Here is a 22,051-nt window from a genome sequence, read left to right as displayed (position 1 = left end):
AGATGAGGCTAATGAACAACTATCTTTTGCACTCTTGGGTGCAGACATGGTGAAAAGCAACTTCCTCTAAAGGCCTAAATTGGATTAATTTGAAGATTTTTTTTTTTTACCTTTATGAGAGAGGTTACATTCTCTTCCGGAAAACCGTGTTTCCCTGGGCTACGACGTACATCCCTGCAATCATCCAAATCAACCAGAAACTACACACACGCACACACGCATACAGGCAGAAGGTGGTCTGTGTGTGCGTGTGTATGTGTCTGTGTGAATGGGACACGTTGAGTGGTGGTAACCTGCCCTACACTCTAACCACATAAAAGGTGCAGGACAGAAACATGTCGGTAATTGATTGCTAATTAGTTCTTTTGTTGTTGTCCATTGTGTGGTGACAGAGCTTTGCCCTGGGCTGTCTATTCACACGCAGGCTCTGTGGCCTCACAGCAAGGCAAAAAGCATAGTCACACCATAATGAGAAAGTCATATATAACTGCAGCAGATGACAGAAGCTGCACTACAAACCCTCTGCAAAGGAACTCTTGACATAACAGAGGAAATGGTGACCCTTTTTTATGAATTCAAGTCATATGTAACAAATATTTTTATTTTAATGCAAATAGAAGAACACCTATGTGAGTATGGTGATAAAACCCCCTCCCTGAGCTGTATGTTGCTTTACAGTATACGTTGCAGCAAACTATGTGTCATTTCTACTAACTTGGTATACCCACATCTCTCTCCCTCTCTCATCAGTGCATGAGAAATTACCTAATGAGGAATGGGTCGCACATTTCCACAAACTCATTAACCCGCGAGCGAGTGAGACTAATTGCAGCGTTTGGGTAATGTGATTTCACATCTGTTACTGCAGCCCAGGACACAGTAGTCAGCACAGGGCCGGATCTGGTGGGCTGAGCTATGCATAGAACTAGATTTAGCAGAAACACAACATACACTCAGGCTGACACAACTACAGCTCCTGTCTGAATGGGTGGAGCAGTAGTCATTTTGGCTGTGGCTGTTATCGTTTTTGATCAACTGCCATGCAGTATCTGGTAATTGCAAGTCTCTGGAGAGTGGGTGGGCCTCCTGGATTCATTGATTGACTCCCACTAGGATGTAAATACTGTTTACAAGACGGATAAGCAAGGGCCTCAAGTTAGAATGTAAACAGTCAATCAGTTAAAAAAAAAACAACAACTTGGTAATTAGTAAGTTTTAAATTTCTGTTTTGCAAAAGATGGCATTTACTTTGAAATGTAAAGTGAAAGCAGAAAGGTTGGTCGAGTGGGTTAAACATCTGCTTCATATCTCAGGTTGACACTGGTGCTGGATTGCAGCGTTTTCCATTTTCATTTACATTCATAACGATTTCCATTGCTTTCAGTTGTTTTTAGGTTTTCCTTCCTCTGTATATGCTGGTGTGTTATAAACTATACAATGTAACACAATCACTGCATTTGTTAGTGTAGCCACTTGTGATCCTGCTGGGAACATATGACACATCCTAAAATACCTTAAGTCAAAAAAGTTTTTATTGCTTGGTGGAAAACTTTGTTTTAGGCCATCTCATTCAAGTTAATTTCTCCAAGCAGAAGCACAGGCTTTTATTCTCTGGCTCTCTCATATATACACACAGAACGGAATAAATGAATTTTTCAGGGTCTCGACTTGAGTTGGTATTTCCAATAATTCCATAAATGACTGCAAACAAATTTATGCTAATAGAAAAGGTGGGAGCCAACTGTTTAATATGGGGAAAGTAATATACTTTTGTTAATTATGATTAATCCTTTGTTTAACCTCACAGCATTGTTACAGAAACTCCAATTATAAGTTTACAGGCAGTGGGACTGCTTATGGTAATGCCATATCTCATCAATTACCATCCCGTGACCATAAATTGGCCTCAGCACCGGCAGCGAGATGAGGTTAACACGCTGATTAATTTGAGCTACTGTGATTTCAGGCTAAGCTGACACTTACACTCTTTGACACAGACAGTGAGGTCTGCTAACTTTCATAATGGAAAAATTGTATTTACCACATTCAGGGCTGCTTCTGAGGCTATAGACATCACACATCACATCAGGATAATTTAAAATCAAAGCAACATAAACAAGGTGAGAGGTTTTCCTATTACAGAACTGATTGGCAAGTAATGAGGAATTTTAGATAAATGTCAAATGATGAAAAGGTACAAAAGCAAACTGCCTCATACAGTTGATTTGTATTTTTTGTCATGATGTGCATGTAATGTTATAAACATTATAGAGCTAATCATAAATCTGATGTAATGAATAATGAATATTATCCATTACATCTGAAAACATGTCAATTTACCAGATTTGGGTTAATGATTAGTTTTGATTCATAAATGCCTCACTGGATTGCATTTTTAAATATATAACTACCATTCTATTATCTGTTTCAGCTTGGTTTTACCAGCTTAATCGCTGACTCTTTACACACTAACTGTGAGTCTACTATATTGGTTAAGTTAACCACATGGATCAATTTTGTCCTGTGGGAAGTGACAAAACATAATATGTATATATAACTTATATATAACTTTTCTTATGTGTAACATGTAGAAAATGGTAAGAAAACTTCCCAAAGCAACATCTAAAATATAATTTGATTTAATTAATATGGTGTTGTTATGGTGCTGACTGACAGGCACACAAATAGTGATTTGCCCATGAACACGTTATTGCTAATGCATTGTGGAACAGACTGAAGCGCACAATATTGAGCTCCACGCTTAATGTTTACATAACACCTCTAATACACTTGCCAAGAGCTTATTGCTGTATTTTAATCATAATTTTAATATTTTTATATATATTGTTAGTATGGGTTTGGATCCTTGTGTTTTCTAGCTTACTGACAATCCCACTTTTAACAGGTATGCTATTTACATTGGTATTATCCAACATCCTGGTCTAAAATTGCTAACTATAACTATTTGAGTTAAAATTGCATGATGGAAAAGTCATAAACTGATCCATATGTTATAAACTGTAAGTAATTAAACGGAGGTATCTCCGGTTTTGATATAATAACAATATGATTAACAAACATCCACTAGCTAAGAGCAAATGACAGCAATTTACTATTTCCTCTCTGGCTCCATATTAGAATAAACTTTACATTTAAATCATTGATCAAATAAAGTGGTTGCTGCTTTCCACGGTCCTGGTTTTGTTCCATTCATAGAATAATATGTGGATATTTTCATGTCGTCTAGCACTCCTATAATGACCTCTTTGGATAGCATAATGGAGCAATTTTTAACTTCCTTTTTAGCGTGCTAGGGTCATAGCACCAACCTTTACCTAAGCATATAAGTTATACAGTATAGGCTGGTGTATTCCTTTGAGTCGTAGCCTTGCGATCCCTCCGTTTAGTTTCAGTCCATCCAGTGTGTTCAGTGGGATGACCGTCATGGTTAAAATCAATGACCGTCACATCACAGCGCTGACATCTCAGCCTGGTATCTTTACCGCTGCTGTCTGCCACCATAAGACCAGTCACCCTTCATAAACCCTTTAACCCTGTCTCCTCATAAACCCTGCAAAAACACCTCTTTAGGTCACTGAGCAATAACCAAAAAAATAATAATTTGTGCAACAAAATTATGTCATATAGCAGTCAGACGCGTACTGATAACATGTAACTGTGGATAATCCAAGGCAATGGATAGTTCAAGTCGCCTAAACTAAACATACGTACAGTATTTTCTTTAAATTCAGACTAAAGCTACATTTGCGCCCTAATAGATATCGTAGCAAACGCTTCACCGTCCTTGGAAATGTATTCAAAGTATTCATTATGCGTTTAAATTTAATGGAGACATACATCATTCTTGTTTTGACATTCTTGAAAATTATTTTTATTTGTTTGCTCATTTTAAATTGGTACAAACCCGTCAATGTGGTGCATTTCGATGTAAGATCAAACATTTAAGAAATGTGTCAAGTAATATCACATACAATAAGTTAAAACATGTCACAAAAAAGACCAGCGGGTACATAGCAAGAATGTTTTATCTACACAAAACATCCTAAAACAGAGTAGGCCTACTGAAAGATCGCCCGTGTGTGTGTGTGTGATCCCGTCCCATGCAGACGAGACTGAGGTCACCAAACAAAAGCACCTGTTCAGTCTGAGTGGGCACCGTTTTCTCCTTTAATTATTAAATCCACATGCACAGTGCATGCCCGAGACCCAGTTCAGTAGGCTCACTGTCAGTTTGGTGCGTGTGTGGCAGGCTGCTATCAAAATACCCAATTTTATAAATAACCGTTTGACATAACACAACCTCACCTGAACACAATAACGTGCGTAAAGACACGCTCAATGACAACGTAAATACGACGATTGTTTGGCTCTCGGTAATTAGGGCCTATAGTCTAAAGATCATTACAATAGTATTTATCAACAATAGCTGGTAAGAAAAAAATCCGTTTGAATTAACGAGATAAATAACCCCATTTTTTTCTTCCGTTTGTCAATAAATGTTGTCCTTTTGTTATTATCATTATTTGGTCTTTATGAGGTGGCATTGACCTCTTTTTTTTCTCCTCACATTTAAGGCCTGATTACTTCATTCGTTCTCTCATTTTGATCTAAATAGCTGGATTAAAAACAGGAAAAAAGAAGGAGCCAGGCGGGGCTGGGAGAGGGGTGTTTGGTGGAATAGGGTGCGGTGTGGTCAAAAGTCACTAAGTGAAACTCATGGACACTGTGTGCTCCAGCGCTTTGCGCCTCAGAGACGCGATGCTCGTTCCTCTCCACATGTCACTGTCCGGGGAGCTACACAGCTGTGGGGAGCCCGATACGTTCGTGGGGCCGGAGAGGGAGGCCGACATTCCTGGAAAAGGCGTCTGGTAGAGGTGGGACTGCAGACCGGAGCCGTTGGAGGACAGGCCGTTAGAGAGACCCATGGAGTTTGGTGGCGGGCCTGGACCAAGGCTGCACTGTGACAGTGACTGCGCCATGCCTGGCTGGCGACCCAGAGCGGGGGGGAGCTGCAGCTGGGAGACCCCCGGCATCCCCGTAGCCCAGCGAGAGTCGTTGGCGTGGAAGGAGCACAGGCTGTTCTCCATGGCGGCAGCGGCAGAAAACTGTGGCAGGCCCGGTGTTGGGAGCAGGGTACCCGGTGCACGGAAAACATTAGTGGTCTTCTTCCTTTTCTTCCACTTAGCGCGTCTATTCTGGAACCAAACCTGAAATCAGAGACACAAATCGACATTTAGAGGTACTGAGAAACATACGGGATATATTTCTTGGGCACTGTGTGTTTATTTTAACCAGGAAAGATGTCACGTTCTCATCCATATGAAGCCATATTGCAATGGACACAATAATAGCATTCTTCACCACAATAATCTCATTTTGAGGTGGAGCAAACTAAATTTAATCGAATTATTATTAGCCCTCTTCTCTTGGCCCAGGACTTTTCTAACCACTTTGAATAATTGTTGGCCAACAGTCAGAGAAAATTTTAATAGTGTACTTATAACCCCAAACCTCAAAATAAGCTTTTGGGAGTGTCGAAAGTTTCGAATCTCTAAAGATGAAGCGAAGTATTTCGAAAGAAATTGTAAAAAAAATGTTCCAGTAAATAAAACAAAAGTAAGAGAACATTTATATTCTGTAGGAGACAGAAATAGCTGTGGTGTAAAAATGTGTGCGTCAGAGGGTTTGTTACTCGTGTTCTGCAGCAAGGAGTCGAGCAATTTATCTTTCTAACATCTTATTTACAAGCAGATTAACTGAAAATTGCCCTAAATATTGCGCGGGCTTAAATACAAATGGCCCGCATCGCTGTACAGCATCTATGCGAAAATAAAAAATGCCCGTCTGTTGGCTATACGCGAGAAAACCCACAAACACACCGAGCCACACAGCTGAAAACGCACGCGCGACACCGCTGGGCTTTATAAAGATTTCATCTTCGGGTGTGATTAATGCGCGCACGAGGCCGTGAGTCGATGCCTCCATATTAAAAGTGAAATCTCGCTCTCATTCCGCTCAGCCAGCCGTGAAACGTCGCCCAAACCCATTACACTCGGGGGGAAAGAAAATGCAATTTCTCATTCCATTAAAAAAGTACAATATATTCTTGAGTCCTATTAAGACGTCGCTGATAGAGCATTTTAAAGGAGAGAGGCTGTGTGGAGGCACGCGCTCGGGCCAACACGCCCACTGAAGGCTGCACCTGCACGGCCTGCACTATTGTTTACCAACACCGACTAGGAGCCGGCATGCACTGAGCGGTTAGGATCCTGCACTGGTTGGAATAAAGAATGGATTATTACGGTGACTAATGATTATACTGGTTTTATTGCTTTCAGTGGGATAATTTGCATGAATTTCACATCACGGTTTAATAACCCGTTCACTGTTATAAATAAGATTGAAATTGGTTGGTAATGTGTTTTGTTTATTAGAGCCTAGCATGTTCCTTCTCTCTTTAGTTTTCTCAAAACTGTCAAATAATCACGTGCGATTAATAAGAGAATTTTTTTCACAAATGTGTAATCATATTTTGTTACGGAAATTCTCATAAATGCAGTCCGGGAAAAATATCTGGAAGGAAATCTTCAAGTACTTGAAGATTTATTTTATTAGATGGTTAAATAAATGAATAAAAATCAGAGATAATGATCAAAGCCGTAATGCTCCCCGTGTAATTGTTGGAAGTACAAAATTGCAAAAGAAAACAAAGAAACGAAAAAAAGAAGAAAAAAAGTCTCCATAAGTGGCGTTACACGGATTTTTTCTGAAATTTGTAAAAGCCAGATGACCATCGAATTCCTCATCCTCAAATGAGAAATGTTTCAGTACCTTGGACAGAGCCCTTTGTGGACCGGATGCTCTCACAATTAAATATTAGTCAAATATCAGGTTAAAGTTGAATATATTATGGGATACTTAAGTCATGCAACTCAATTTAAGCAGAAACTATTTTCTTAAACAGTTATTACTGGAAAATCTGGACACGGCGAGGCTATGCTATCGTTTTTATGCACAGTGATACTGGGGAGAGATATTTCACACGCGGTACCTGAAAAAGCAAAATGTACTCCTTCACTTGAAGTATATTGTATAGACTCTCATTTAAGTCTTGGCTTATTGTAACTTAGACTGTGCAAGTGGCGCCATTTCAATGGTTAGCTTTGAAATTCCAAGCAGTTCATCCAAACTTGAAACGTCCACAAAATATCTTGGTATTGGGTGAAAATTAACTACAAATTAATTAGGGTAAAATGACAAATGATTAAAAATAAAAATGTCTTTTAATAACACACAGAGGCACGTGGTTTCCTCTTGTGACACAACAGATTCTGTTCACTATCTTCCAGGCGGATTGAAATGGTAATTATTGTGATGATGATTCTATTAAATTTTTTTGTATTTATGTATTTATTTTGGATATTTACAAATCGTAAAAAACTGTTCCCAAAGCCCCACCCTGAATTGTTATGCGAGTCTCTGCATTATTGTATTTACCTGAACTCTGGACTCGGTGAGGCCGATCCTTAGCGCCAGTTCCTCCCTCATGAAGATATCAGGGTAGTGGGTTTTGGCGAAGCTTCGCTCCAGCTCATTGAGCTGCGCCGGTGTGAAACGCGTCCTGTGCCGCTTCTGCTTCTGCTGGCTTGTGGTCTGGCCGGAGTTCTGCTGCGGCTGTTGCTGCTGCTTCTCCTGCTCCTTCCCGTTCACCGGCATGCCCGCAGAGTTGGATCCTACAGTGGCGATGTCTTCACCCGGCAGGAGAGTGGTTCCTTCAACAGAGTCTGAACCAGGAGGCATGTCTCCCGGATGCCCCTGGTCTGGAACTCCACCTCCCAGCCGGCATTTGAGAGCTTCTCGGTGTCCGAGTAAGTCTGCAGCATCCTTCATCCCTGAGAGGATGAGTAGGAGAGGGGATTTGAGTAAATATGCCGAGTACCGCAGCGTCTTATAAACAAAGTTATATGAAATGCTTTGAGTCTTTAAAATATAACAGGCAGCACAGATGGCATTAAAAACACAATATACAAAATTCACGTTGGTATTTTATGGTATAATTTTTCTGTGCTGATAAATTACTTATAAATTGCTTCGACCAACGATAAACCACTTAGTTGTTAACACAATTAACCACACAGTCTATTTATCACTTCACAACGTTAGACAAAAAGTTGAAATCTTACACTGGAGTTTAGGGCCGGAGTTTAGTGATGATAACTCACCGAGCCGAGCATCCAGGAGGTCGGCATGAGAGAGCATCGCGTACCGCTCCAGGGCGAAATGCGCTCCAAAAAAATCCTACAACTTTGGGTCAATTTAAAAAGTATATATGGTCTAAATGAACGAAAATTCGGTTTGTGGTTAAAAAGGAGGTCCCTTGCATTATAATGTCCTTTAGAGCGATGGGGAGGCGCTTATTAGTTGAAAGAACCCGTGAGCTTCCTCAAATAAGAGCCAATCAGAGCAGGAGCTTGGAAATGTCAGCGACGTGACTCCCCCTTCTTTTTTTAACACAGACGCGCACGTAAGCGCGCACGCGCAGACCCAAACGCGCACGAAATACTACAATTCAATCCTCTGCCATTCCGTCCTCTGATTTATTAGCTTTTCATGCTCAAATTATCCCACGTTAAACATCTTAATGTGTTTGTTTAATCTCATATAGTCCGTGCCCTGACAGGACTTCCGTTAGTACATAGAAACACATGTAAAATACGGGAGGAGAGCGCATGCAGAGGCTTGTTTTACTTCGTTAAAGGAGGTGACACTTATTTGAAAGGGAAACTGTATTGTCACTCTAATTGAACACATCAAAATCTTAATTTTTTAATCACTTGACTGTGTAATTCAGACTGTTCACACAGTAAAGCCAGGATTCATTTAGCAAATGAAGGGACCGAAATCTACGGTTACAATTTTAAAGCTGGTTGCTGTTTATTTATTAAGGGGAGCAAATTGAGTCTCTTTTGTACTTATCAGTTTGGACATTGGTCATAAAAAACACAAAGGCAATAAGAACAAGAAACGTTATCACACCAGACCTCCTTCTAACCCCTCAGAGCCCCTATTCCCTCCCGTCCTTGGCTCACAAACAAAACAAATATAGCTCCCATTCCCTCATGGCAGGTGATTTGTGGAGACAAATCGTGGAAATAAATAAATAAACGAGTACAGATGGATTTAAACACCGTCGGTGATCGGCCGCTTTAACTCCCATCGACTTTTCATCAACACGGGCCCAATTAAAGGTATTTAGGCCTGCTTGGTTCAAACAAAATCAGACGTGGTGGACCCTAAACGATTGTGCCCCTTTAGCAGAAGTCCATAAGTAGGTCTATTATACAATTAACAGGACAGCGCATTGATTTGCGCTCCACTCTTACTTCTCCAGACAGTGCTGGTTAGAGAAGGCTTTTGGCAGATGTCAGGGTGAGCCTGGTGAATAGACCACCGCCTGGGACTAAATAGGTTTCTTTTCAGCCACACAAAGGAGGCGTCCGAGCGAGGACTCCTCTCTCTCTCCCCTCCTGCACCACATGGAGGCAGCTCATCTTTTATGCTCCTCAACAGCAATCTGCCGGGACGCGGGGAAGTAGCCTATATGTGGCACAGCGTGAAAACTTAAGGAAATGGACTGGTGCATGGTGCACTGAGATGAGGAAAGCTGTGACCATCTCCCGAAGGTTCAGCAGAAGCAATCAACAGCAGCAGCAGCAGCAGAGGCTCGATTCGCTTGATTCAGACGTGTAGACCAGGAGAGAGGAGAGGGACTCACTTTATTGGGAGTTGTAGGGCCAACACTGCGTTTGTGAAGGGCCCGAGCCACGAGATGGTCTGTATGCTGTGGAAAGTGTTTGTGAAAGTATATATATATATATATATATACAGTCGTTATTATTATTATTATTATTATTGTTGTTGGCCAAACTTTGGGCACTTTTTTGTTATATGAGTTATCCTTTTACCACTAATCAACAACAAAAAATGCAATCAAAATCTAATAATAATAATAATAATAATACTTTTTTAAAAGTATATTATTTAAAATCCCATATATTTTAATGGAAAACACCATATTTTAATTTCTCTACATGGACATAAAATGAGACGTGTTAAAAATCGATCGTGGCCTATATGTTTTAAGTTACTCATCTGAAGACCTACATGGTATAGTAACGGCCTGGATGACAGATATCCCCTCAGCTGTCCGATCCACAGACTGTAACTTATTGCTGTAATAAGAAGGACCCACTTGAAATGGGTCTATGTCTCACTCAGCACTCAGCCTCCCTAACTGGACCACATCAATCTTCCCCAGTAAAAACACACTCACATAGGCCTACAATCCTCCCGGGTTAATGCGGCGCATCTGAGTGCGGAACGGCTGTTTACACGCGAGGAGACACTTTTAATGGAAGCGCACCAAAAACAAATGCAATTTTGTAGAGCAATTTCAAAGATCAAGAATTCCGTGTCCACCCTCTCCGCGGTTTTTTAGCAATCAAACTGCGTTAAATCCATTGCTCATACGAGCCTTTGCAGAACAGGTTACAATAACACAAAGCAACAAAAGGCAGATGCAGGGATAAGAGCCTTTACACCACAACTGAACTGTAACCTGAGCCAGTAGGTAAACTGGTTGTTTCTTATGTTAAGGCCTATTGCATCGCCTTCCAGGCATCTGCATTCACTCAGTTATAGAAATCTAAAAAGGAAAATCGATTTTCCATCTGCAGAAACGCTTCTCTAACAAATCACGCTGTAGTTCTGTGCAGGTGATTTGACAGTCAGAGGAATAAGAAGCAGACCAATAAGTGCGTTGCATCAGAGCCCGAGAGAGGAGAGAGCGAAGAGCCGAAGACAGGCGAACCCATTAGAGGCTTTCCTCTCCGGCCACCCATCCTGGCTGCACCACCCTGTGCATCTCATGCTCCAATTAGGCCCGTTGCCCTCCGCCTGGTGTCCGTTACTGCTTGATGCGGTGCACAGAGCGGTAATCACGGCATCAAATAAAATAATCAGCAAAGAAGAACGATTTCCTTAATGAGAAAGAAGAGGCGTATGTCACGGAGAAGGTGGTGTGGTCTTCTTGAGTGCGTGTGTGTGCGTGTTTGCATGCGTGCGCGCGCATGTGTGTGTGTGTGTGTGTATTTGAGAGGTTATTAAAATAGCAATGAAAGTCACAATAGGTGTCATTTACATATTGGTGTTCAAAGTCTCAGCAGCTTTCAAAACGTCTCATTATATGTGGTGTTAAAAGGCGACCCCATGCTCAGGTGCTCTCTGTGTGGGATGCTCTGATTTTCATTCATTTGTTATTAAGAGAAACAATGTGAACAACCTCATGCTGCTGATGATATATGGCTCATGTCATCAATGTGACTCATGGCAGTCAAAGTTACCCATAAATATGAAATATTTCAACATGGTTGTTAGTTTAGTATGTATAAAGAAAACATGGTTCACGCATACATGCAGCACCTACCCAGCCATGTTTCAGTAGATTTCTACAGCTTGTTGATATATTGTGATGCGCCACAATAATTTCACCATCAAATTGTACAGTTATTGGTCAAAAGTAAGATTTAAAAAAAAATCCTTCTTCTTACACTTTATATCCCATCAATTTTTTCTTGACATAGTCAAATTCTGTCTTCAGTACAAAAGTTTCAAACCTCTCTGAATGTGGAAAAGAATATTTATTATTATATAGTATTACTTAGTATTAAATAAAAAAAATATTTTCCACAGACCACTGTTATCATTTGCTATATGCTGCTAAATTTCTCTGAGCTTACCAAAGTAGTCACCAAAATGACTCAAAGGTCATTTAAAGTCCAGGGGGACTGCAGATGTTCTTTTATTTACAGTCTAAGTCAGGTTAATACTAAAAACCCAGATAAATGTGCATTTATCAAATATCATCCACTGAAGCTGAATGTAGCTGCAGGTACACCAACATACAAAGCCATGTTTTGGCATTAAATTAAAATGTAATTTTAAAAAGTTTTACACTGAAATTTTTTTATTGAAAATACAGAGGAAAATTCTTTAATTATGACCACCAAGGTCTAATCTAGCCCAATGGATTATTTTGTAAAGGATTACAACAATAATTATTTCACTTTTTTCAGTTAAATGAACAGCAATGCCCAATGAAGTCATGCCAGTATTTCCCGTACTCTTACACATACACCTTTCCAGGTATGTTGCAGTAGACTCTTGTGGCTTGTGTGATGTGTGATGCTCGAAGTAAGTTCACTATCAAATTATACATTTGGTCAAAAATGAAACAGTTGACATTTATTTTATATCTAAGCAAGTTATTCAGATCATAGACTAAAGCTCTCTAGTTGTTTAGTTCCAAAATCTCTTTATGTGCTTTTGAACGTCTGTTGCTCTGCTGTGGTCTGTGATAACACATGTAAAAAGACGTTCTGTCTAAATTACACCATTTTTGATTTTTCTCCATTCAGTTCAATTCAGTTTTATTTCTATAGTACCAACTCACAACAACAGCTGCCTCGAGGCATTTTATATTGTAAAATGTAGGGTCAGCTGTTCATGAACTGTTCTGTAAAAGGGTGGTTTGCTAAATGTGATTGTTTATTTCTCTTTTACATAACCTATAATATCTATCTATCTATCTATCTATCTATCTATCTATCTATCTATCTATCTATCTATCTATCTATCTATCTATCTATCTTTATCTTGAAGCTTGCGTGTTTTCATTACCTCTTACTATTGTCAACAAAAACCATACTTCAAGCAAACTTAACTACAATATAAATTATTCAAATAAGTCTTCACAACTGTTTAGCACAGTCTGTTGATCTATTGTGTTTACACTCAGTCACTTAAGCTCCTCCAGTTGTCTGCAGATCTAATCCCTTTTCCTCCCTGACACCTTGACTTTCCCTCCAGTTCTGCTCCAGCTATTAGAATATGTTCTTTCTTAAGTCTGGTCATTAGTTAGGTCTATTACTGTGGCTCCATCATTAGGAAGCTGTAATGCATCATTGAAGGTAATGAGTGCCTTACATTACAGGTGCCAGGGAGCCTTGGACACAGTTAACGAGACCCTTTTTTACACTGTAGTCTGAAAACAATGCCAGTTTAAGTAATTTCAGCCACAAAGGTGTTAGCTTGATGTCACTGTGTTTTAGCAAAGGCTATTCCGAGTCACATTTAGTAATGTGTTATGTATGATTTTATTGATGAAAATATCAATTGTATGCTACTCTAGTAAAATTGAGAAAATAAACATCAAATTATAGTATAAGAATTATATAAAGTGTGAACAATTTAGTAATATTATCCTGATTTAAAAACTATAGATATATTTAGGTCAACACATATACTTTCTACACACAATTGTGCTCTTAAAACACCAGATAAATGGGAGGACTTGGGTCAGTAGTGTCTCTGAGTAGCTTGAAATTAGAAACATGTGCTGGTAATTATGAAACTGCAGCAAAGCCACATCATGCAATTTAATGCCTCAGCAAATTAAAGAATAAATGGGATCAGTCTCTTTGACCTTGCTCAGTCTGATTTGCCGAACTTGAGCTACCTGATACTTCAAGTGTGTGGCTCACTCACTCTGAGACATATATTGGCACACATACCAAAAAGGTTAGGCAGAGTGTGACAGCAATGCAGCAACCCCTCTAAAAATAAAGCTAGAACGAACACACACACACACACACACACACACACACACACACACACACACACACACACACACACACACACACTCATTGTTGTATTTTTGTGTTGTTGTCGCCTTGCAGCTTCCTTGTGTTTTCAGTGCGTTACTCACCAGCCAGTTCAGCTCCTCTCACTCTCTCACAAATCCCACGCTTTCCCCATCCATCCATTCTCTTTATCGTCCTCTCCTCGTCTCCTCCCTCTCTCTCCTCCCTCCTCTCCGCCACATTTCTGCCGCTCCTCTTCTAAACACGGCGCACTACCCCTCCCAAGATTAATTGATCATCAATTTAGCTCTAATTTGGACCAAGTCAGCTGGTAAATGGGGCAGTTTTCCCTGATTGTTAGTGAAATGTGTGCAAGTACATTGATAAATTTTGATTATTTATCAATTACAACCAAATGAACTAAATCTATTGAATAAATTCTAGCCTGATTGCCATAATAGAGTTTGAAAATATGGCTATTGATAATGATTCCGGCTAATAGTCTTTTCCGGCCGTGGTTGCTGGCTTGTCGGAATGACAACACAAAACTCATTTTTCACAGAATCAGCTGAGTGAGTGCGAGGCCGATCTTTCATTAATCAGTCACATTACGGAGCTGATACGCCATAATACGCGACGCTTTCCTCAGAAAGACTCTAACACTTTGTCATATTTTATGTCAATTACCAGTCATTTCGTTGTGTTCCATCAAGACATCTTGTAATAGTTAACATATGCTAAGGTAAAGCTCCCCTGTCCCGCCCTCCGGGAGCTGTGCCGGAGGATGCTGTCTCTGCATTTGGGGTAGACAGGGGCTGATGATGAAATGGGCCCTACTCTTAATTTCTTATTTTCCGGAGCTGAGACGCTTATGGGAAGGGTGGGGCACGAGCTTTTTAAATGGACCTGCCACCGTGTTTTCCCAAAGTTAATGGAAAAGCAGCTTGCTGGAAAATAGGAGAGGGAAAAATGGAATTAGGTTCAGAGGTTTTCACACACAATAACAAGAGATAAGTATGAGCTACGGGCCTATTTCCCCACAGACATACAAATTAGAGTTGTCATTTCGTCACAGCCTGACGCTATTAACTAAAAATGCTGTTTTAGTTTTATATTTAGAAATGTATGCTAAACGTGACTGACGCGATTGCGCGGTCTGAAATCGGATTAAAAAATAAACTAAAATGGCAAAATCCCATTAAGCGTGGACCATGTAGAAACGGTAGCATGAAATGTTGCTGCGCGCTGTTCAGCGAACAGAACTGATTTACATTCGCCCTCTTCAGCCTGACCGCTGAGGGAGAAAAGGAAGGAGCTGAAATAACTGCGATATCAGCCTTCCTTTTTAATCAATGATATGAGCCCCTCTGCACCAATCATGGCTGCTGGAAGCAACTTAATGATCAGCATTTAGAGTGGGCAGGTAAACCACTGCGCTGTGGAGCCAACACAGGGGCCAACTGCAGGTGAATTAACCCAGTCCAGATCTAATATGCTGGTGTCAGCTCTGGTTAGTGCATGGCTAACTGTAGCCTGTATTGGCAGTGGCATAGCATCCAACATTGTCTCCCTCATATGCCAGCAGGTAGCTATCTATAATCAATGGCCACTTTTAATTGGACAGGCTGTCTGTTAGTGGACACCGCAGGTTGTGAAGTGGTTGAGCAAAACTGTGTTTACCACGTGCTTATTGGAGATTTGGTCGGAGTTCTTCGCTTTAAAATGCATTTCATTGCTTCTGCGGTTGCATGACGATCAGTTATATTTCACATTTCAAACATTCATAAATTTCCATGAAAGAAAAGAGACTAAAATAGCACTGTTTATATTTGTCGATAATAATGTAACAAGCAGTTCTTTAAAAAAGAAAAAGAAACTGCACCGTGCTTTTCTTTCAAACGCTTCACATAGTCCGCGTTTCTCTGCATAGCGTCGCTGCTCACAGCAAAAATATAATCCCTGACAAACTAAGGCCAGTTAAATTACATTAACTCGGAAACAACCCATGCTTTTCTTAGAAAATGAGGAAACTACCATTATGCAAATGAAATTCAAGCCTAATTGAACGGAGTGGGTCTGTTATACCCAAACACGACTTATTCCACTCTTCTAAAAATATAGGTAGATTGGTGTTTAAGACGTGGACTCAATAAGGTTAGACAGAACTATATCCGATAATGTAACCAGTAAATGAAATCAGCCACTATTAGCCTCATTTCTACCGAGCCAAAGAGGTCAGAGACGAGGAAAAATGGGAATTAATTTCCTCTAAGCCGAAGCGACCTACTGACGGTGTGCTGAAAGGCTTTTCGCTCTGTGTCCACACACTGTTCATTTCTGCAGCGAACTCCGCAGAGGTAGGCTACACTGCCTTGACTAATAGGCCTAAGTGACTTTTCCCTCATTTTGCTTCTGAATCTGAGCCTCTGGATTAAGCGAGTCTGGGCACGATAAGAAAAGTCTCTCAGATCTGTGATTGCATAAGTTTAAATTTGGTCAACAAGTTTCTTACAGTCGCAGAGATACTATTTGATGAATGCTGTCTTAACTGCGATTCCCTTTATTCTACGCCTTTATCCTCCCCCTTTCCCCCCTATACTGTTCTCTTTGTTAATCCTGGTAATATTATTATTTATTTATTCTTAGGCAGCGGAGTGCCAGCGCTGTTAGGAGGCTGGAATCAGGAGACGGGGGGCCACCGGTGGACTAGCTGCTTTTGGCGCAGCCTCTAATTGATATTGAGCGAGCTGCTGGTGAGGAGTGCGCAGGGCCACTGCTGGCTAATCTATGCTTTAATCAGCGTGTGTAATGAGAGTGGCGGCACGCTCGGAGAGAAAAGAGACTTACAAGCGACGTCTGTCAGAGTCTGGGGGAAAATATTGGGTCTAATTGTCGTGATTAAAGAAAGCTAGAAGAAGGAAATGGCTTTTTTAAGGAGGAGAAGGTGTGACGGTCTTTTCCTTCAAGTCAGAAACACCTGAACGAAGCAATGAGGCGCTGTCCAAAGTGCTGAACTTGTGTAACTAAACCTCACGTACCTAAGTGCCCCGATGACCTCGAGCCACACGAGATTATAACAACAATAATAATCCTTGGTATTTTACTCTTAATCCCGCAGTTATTTGTGTTACATCTCGCGCGAGACTCTGATCACAATTCTGGTGCGGTAAGCTAATTAGCGCTTGAGATTCCTGCTGCTGTTGTAACAGAACAATCCGTGCCTGAGAGAGAGAGAGAGCACGCGCGAAGAGGAGAGGCAGGAGGAAGGCAGGCCACAGACTGAATAGCAAGCGGAACATTAGCAGAGGTGTGTGTAGGAACACTGTCAGGCAATTAACAGGGCATTAGAGATGATGCGCACACATGCACACTCTCACACTCACGTGTAGCTAACCGTGCACATGTTCTTCACATGACATGGCCCGTCCTTTCCCAAAACCACACAATCAAAGCTTCGGTTGTCGCGCGAACACTTGCATGAGTGTTTAAAAAAACAGGAACCCGCGTGCAATGTAAAATAAATCCCACTTGTGTGAAACCTGCTTTCTTGATCTTGACATTGTGTTAAATGGTGTTTGTAACGGTTTCGACACGTCGTGGAAATTTTTTTAAAAACTTTTTTCTTTTTTTTTTCTTTTTTTCTTTTTACATTACGTATGGAAAAATGAATGTAACCAAACACTAGAATTGTGCTTTAAACATTGGCCTGAAATTTGGTTTTGTGTTAAGACTGCTTTTAGTGGTCTGTTTGGTTTCATCGCATGCCGTGGTATGTGCATCTTATTTTTCTGGTCAAGATTTGTCTATCAAAAGTAAAGGGCGTTTAGAAAAAAAAATCCGTGCGTGGCAGTCGTGCGCCATTTTACACACTGAACCTCAGCAAAGCTGTCTGACAGCCTGCCTGCGGCTGAGATTAGCCTCATCTATCCGATGTCAGTGACGGTCGTGTCCAGAAAATCACAGCATAAACGGGGCTGACTGAGGTGTGAATGTTTGTGCGTGTGTGTGTGTGTGTGTGTGTGTGTGTGTGTGTGTGTGTGTGTGTGTGTGTGTGTGTGAGAAAGTGGGAGAGAGAGAGGAAGAGAGAAAGAAAGAGGAGAGGTCAACTGATTACTCATACAAACAGACTGAAATAGACTGCGGTGTTGTGGGAATGCGCAGGGAGGGGAGGGATGAATTGGGTTTCCATGTGACAGAAACGCCTCACCTCAGTCTTCCCCGGCAGGGTCCACTTCCTGTCTCTGGTGCTAACACTTTGTCCTTTCATCAATCACACCAGCATGACCTTAGAGTGTATGAACAACACACACACACACACACACACACACACACACACACACACACACACACACACACACACACACACAAATATTCTCCTATTCTTTTTTGTATAGACATGTGCAAATAGATCCTGTATTTCAAACAGGTAATTTTTATTATGAGGAGGGATTTCCCGTAAGAAAATGAGATATCCACCACTCCACAAAAGTGACAACTTCCCTAACAAAATGATTGATGGCACAAACTGGAAAAATATCATGGCACTTTTAAAGGTTAGGAAGCAATAGAATCACTGACTGACAAAATGATTACATTTTTAAAACGTGGCTTCTCTAATTTTAGGATTTATGACTGACGACGCTTTCTGTTAAAAGTTTTTTTAAAAAAAACATATAGGTCATTTTAATGAAAATATGTTTATTTCATTTAAAATTAATTGCACAGTGGGAGGATCTGGGGTTACAAAGTAAAATCACATGTTTAAATTTAATCGAATAAATATTTCTCCGGCAGTTTTTTCATAATTAAGCCAATATTTTCCTAAACAATTCTGAATGCTATCCATAAAGTCTAAAATGCAGGGTATTAGAAACAGGTTAAATATGTATAATATGATTTACATATTTATTCTGACGTCTCTATAAATTATTTTTAGACCTGTCCTGGTTGTACTCTGCGTTTCTCCCTAAGTCAGCTGGGATAGGCTCCAGCCTCCCCCTCGTGACCCTAAGATTGATAAGGTGTTAAGAAAATGGATGGATAAATAATTTAAAAAACAAACACTGGAGCCTTTGCTCGCTGTATCTGTGCTCCCCATTTATACAATGTCCGGCGGGGCGGAGAAATGGAGATATCAGAAGCGGTCGTATTTATGAGGCTTTCTGACAAATAGGCGCAGTTACGCTCCGCGGGCGCACTGCCTGTTTACATAGACCGGCTCCATTTCAGTTCCAGGCGTTTATGGACCGTGTATGTGTGTCGACGTGGATGAGTGTGCAGCCCGTTTGTGTGCATCGCGCACAGTTACAGGGGGTCACCTGCGAGGACTTGATAGACCCCAGGTAGCCAGAAGACAAACCAGAGGCTCCCGGATGCAGAAACTCCAGTAAAAATTGCTGAAGTTTTGAAGGTGACTGCGTGATTTTCCCTCACGCGTCTGGAAATGACAACGTCCTACATGCACCCTGCCTCTCCTTAGTGCTCATGCGCTCTAACTGTCTCTTATTACTCATAGTGGAACGACCTGGAGTTATTTCCTATACAAATAAAGTGCCTTTGAAAGAGATTAGAGAAATATGTATGAATTTCAGTTTAATTTATTTGATCATTCCACATTACCAAGCTGCGTAGTGCTCAAATGTGATAACAAGTTTTCAGTTCCTTTCATTATGTAAGAGAAATTAGACCTCAATAGGATTTCACAGGGGCGCGGTGTTTCCTCGGGTGAAATGTAATTTGTGGGGAGAATTTGTTGTATCTGTCACAAATATTCCCAATTAGCCGCGTAATTATTTGAGGGTTTCTGCAATTACGGCTTAAACCGGTAAATTTGAAGCTGTGGCTGCCCCTAATTGGTCTAGATTTGATATTTTGCATATTTGCATAATGAGGAAATTGGGAGGAAATTGTGTTCATCCATTTGTGAAAAATTCTATGAATTTTATGAATCTGAAAGCCATCCCCTTGCGGTCGGTGACTTTGCCTCAGCTCCCAGAGGAAGCTGGGTGGGGGTGCGCAGGGCACGGTCACGTCTCCTTGTGCGCTCCAGAAGCACTCGGTGTTTGAGGTGGTTACATGAGCTTTACGGTTCTCTGTAGGGGAAATGTTGAAGCAATCCTTGTTTAGTAAAAAAAATAAAATAAAAATAGTATTTAAATATTAAAAAATGTTTTTGTTTGATATCTAATCCAACATAAATGCGCAGTAGTAGAGCAATAGGGTGCATAAGATTATGTATTTGTGGTCTGTGGAGGAATTTGCTTTATGCCTCTGCACTGATTTATTAAGCATTAGATGGGCCACAGTTATCTTTTCCAGTTTCAATCAGTTAACAAACAATATGGCTTCAAGGGTTTTATTAAGAAGCCTTTGATTTTGTCATTAGGTTTATATTAGATAATTCATCCAGATTGGTCTGCGAGACTTAATTATGCATTATCACAGTGTGCTGATTGATATTGAGAAAGCTAAGTGTTCTATGTAATTGGTAATAAAGAAGGTAATTTTAGAAATTTGTCCAATCAGTAATGATTATGAGGCTGTGAGCAGGTAATGATGTTAACCCTAGTTGCCTCTTACACAGTCCACCTCGAGCATATCAAATATTAAATATAATAATCACTACAATAAGAGGAAATACCCTTTTCACACACATTAACATAATTATAAACATTGCTTTTATCAGTGACTGAAAATGTAAATACAAAAAAAATAGAGGTTAGTTAGTGGGACTCTCCAACACTGTGGTGTACTTTAGATTGAATAGTACATGAAGGATCCACCTGGCTGGTAATAGTGCTGGTGGAGTGTGTGTCCTCGTGTAAGGGCTTTAGCCCACTGAGAGCCGTATATCAGAAAGCAGTAAAGAGGGACGCTAAGAGCACTGATGAATGTCTGAGAGATAGATGTGTTAAGTGACCTTGGTACATTACGTTCTCCTTCAAAGCTGCAGCAAAGAAGATTGTCCCTTATCTTGCGATGTAAAGTATGCTTTTGTGCATATCTGCATGCTTGTGTTTATGAGCAGCGCCCATTCTCACAGTCCAGACTGTGTTACAAGAATAATGGCAGGTTAATGCGTGCAGGTACTGTTGTTGCCAGCCACTCTCCCCCCCCCCCCTTTTTCTTCTGCGCACGTTTGCAAATGATTGTAGACGTGAATTGTTTGTTGTTTTTGATGAAGGGCTGGGACTATAGATTTTATTTATTTTCCATTAACCTTCAGATACGTTTTGTAATTAATTGTTTGGTGTAGAAATGTAAAAGAAAAAAAGAAGAAGAAGAAAGCAAGCTCATTAACATTTCTCAGTGAAGTGCTGTCTTTTAATGTTTGAACTATGATGCTTTGGGATAAATGGCTTAAAAAAGATAGTTGTGGATACAATTTGTTGCTGAACTTTACATTTCCACGAGTATTATTTTGTTTTTTAATCTTCCCCAAAGGGTAAACAACGGCTGTTGTTTTTTAGCTCTTAAAGAGTTTACACATTGAGGTTGTGGGCTAACATCCGCTTATTCAAAGAAAGAAACATTTTGATTGAGTTTGAAGAGCAAAGACGAACGCAAGCCAAAAACAAACCCAATCACAATGATTTATGTGAGGGATAGCACACAAAATATCCTTCTTTAATATTCACAGGCAGCTCATAAAATAGGCTGCATAATAATTTCACCATTTCATGGGATATTAGACCATAATGACCACAGTCCACCCCTCTACACCCCACAGTACTACAGGCTATGCACACATACAGATATACACCTCAACCCCTGGGCAGACCAGTGTCGTTGCTAATTTATAGGTGAAAATGAAAGGCAAGCTTAATGTAATGGCTTCTCGGCGCCACGATATTATTCGCCCCATCACTCCATGGGTGCAGAAAGAGGAAGGTTTTGAAACAAGAAAGAATGTGGATAATAGGAGGGAGACAGTCAAGTGAGGGAAAGAGAGGGAGATAGAGACTAAACACATCAACTCAGGGATTGGAGGGCTCACAGCACACATTCAGTTTTGTTTTGTTTTTTCTTCTTTTTTTCCCAGGGAAAAAACAACAGCAGCCACGAATGTGTTCCCAATGAATCTACAACTACAAGCCTGAACAAATAGAATCACACACACACAAACAGCAGCAACAACAGCAGCAGCAGCTGAAACTGGCGTATTCTACTCTTTGAGTTAATGGGAATAAAATACCTCAGTGGATGAGTGCAGATGTGTTTGATACAAATAGTCATTTTCCTATTTGCTGCCTCATTGGGCATGATGAATGATGGAAGTCAGGGAGGCGGTGTGATAAATGGCAGCACCTTGGCTCTACTGCATGGCCTAT

The 22,051-nt window shown here is 40.5% G+C and overlaps 1 protein-coding gene across 2 annotated transcripts; it reads right to left on the bottom strand.

Annotated features, from left to right (window-relative positions):
- Window positions 1-3,862: 3,862 nt before the first annotated feature.
- Window positions 3,863-8,411, bottom strand: LOC146376382 (homeobox protein orthopedia B-like). 2 transcript variants are annotated; one of them, XM_084947429.1, is made up of 3 exons: window positions 8,205-8,411; window positions 7,519-7,913; window positions 3,863-5,228 (listed from the first exon to the last, which is right to left on the bottom strand). In XM_084947429.1, the coding sequence occupies exons 1-3, from the start codon at window positions 8,278-8,280 to the stop codon at window positions 4,725-4,727; spliced, it is 975 nt and encodes a 324-aa protein (XP_084803555.1). In that variant the 5' UTR covers window positions 8,281-8,411; the 3' UTR covers window positions 3,863-4,724. The 2 variants fall into 2 exon arrangements, with proteins under 2 accessions (XP_084803555.1, XP_084803556.1); XM_084947430.1 differs by having other exon boundaries at window positions 8,244-8,411.
- Window positions 8,412-22,051: the final 13,640 nt, after the last annotated feature.

This window comes from Perissodus microlepis, chromosome 12 (assembly GCF_051167445.1).
Source record: "Perissodus microlepis isolate ML-2025 ecotype Zambia chromosome 12, ASM5116744v1, whole genome shotgun sequence".
NCBI classification, from domain to species: domain Eukaryota; kingdom Metazoa; phylum Chordata; class Actinopteri; order Cichliformes; family Cichlidae; genus Perissodus; species Perissodus microlepis.
Note: the sequence above shows the minus strand (reverse complement) of the source record. Positions and strands in the feature narration are given on the sequence as shown.

What these genes read in the sequence shown, in the direction of transcription:
- LOC146376382 (XM_084947429.1), bottom strand. Translation starts at nt 8,280, where the DNA reads ATGCTCTCTCATGCCGACCTCCTGGATGCTCGGCTCGGTGAGTTATCA. An exon ending in CTCCGGCCCTAAACTCCAGT is followed by an intron (nt 7,914 to 8,204) that starts GTAAGATTTCAA and finishes TCATCCTCTCAG; the next exon opens with GGATGAAGGATGCTGCAGAC. An exon ending in TCACCGAGTCCAGAGTTCAG is followed by an intron (nt 5,229 to 7,518) that starts GTAAATACAATA and finishes CTCTGATTTCAG; the next exon opens with GTTTGGTTCCAGAATAGACG.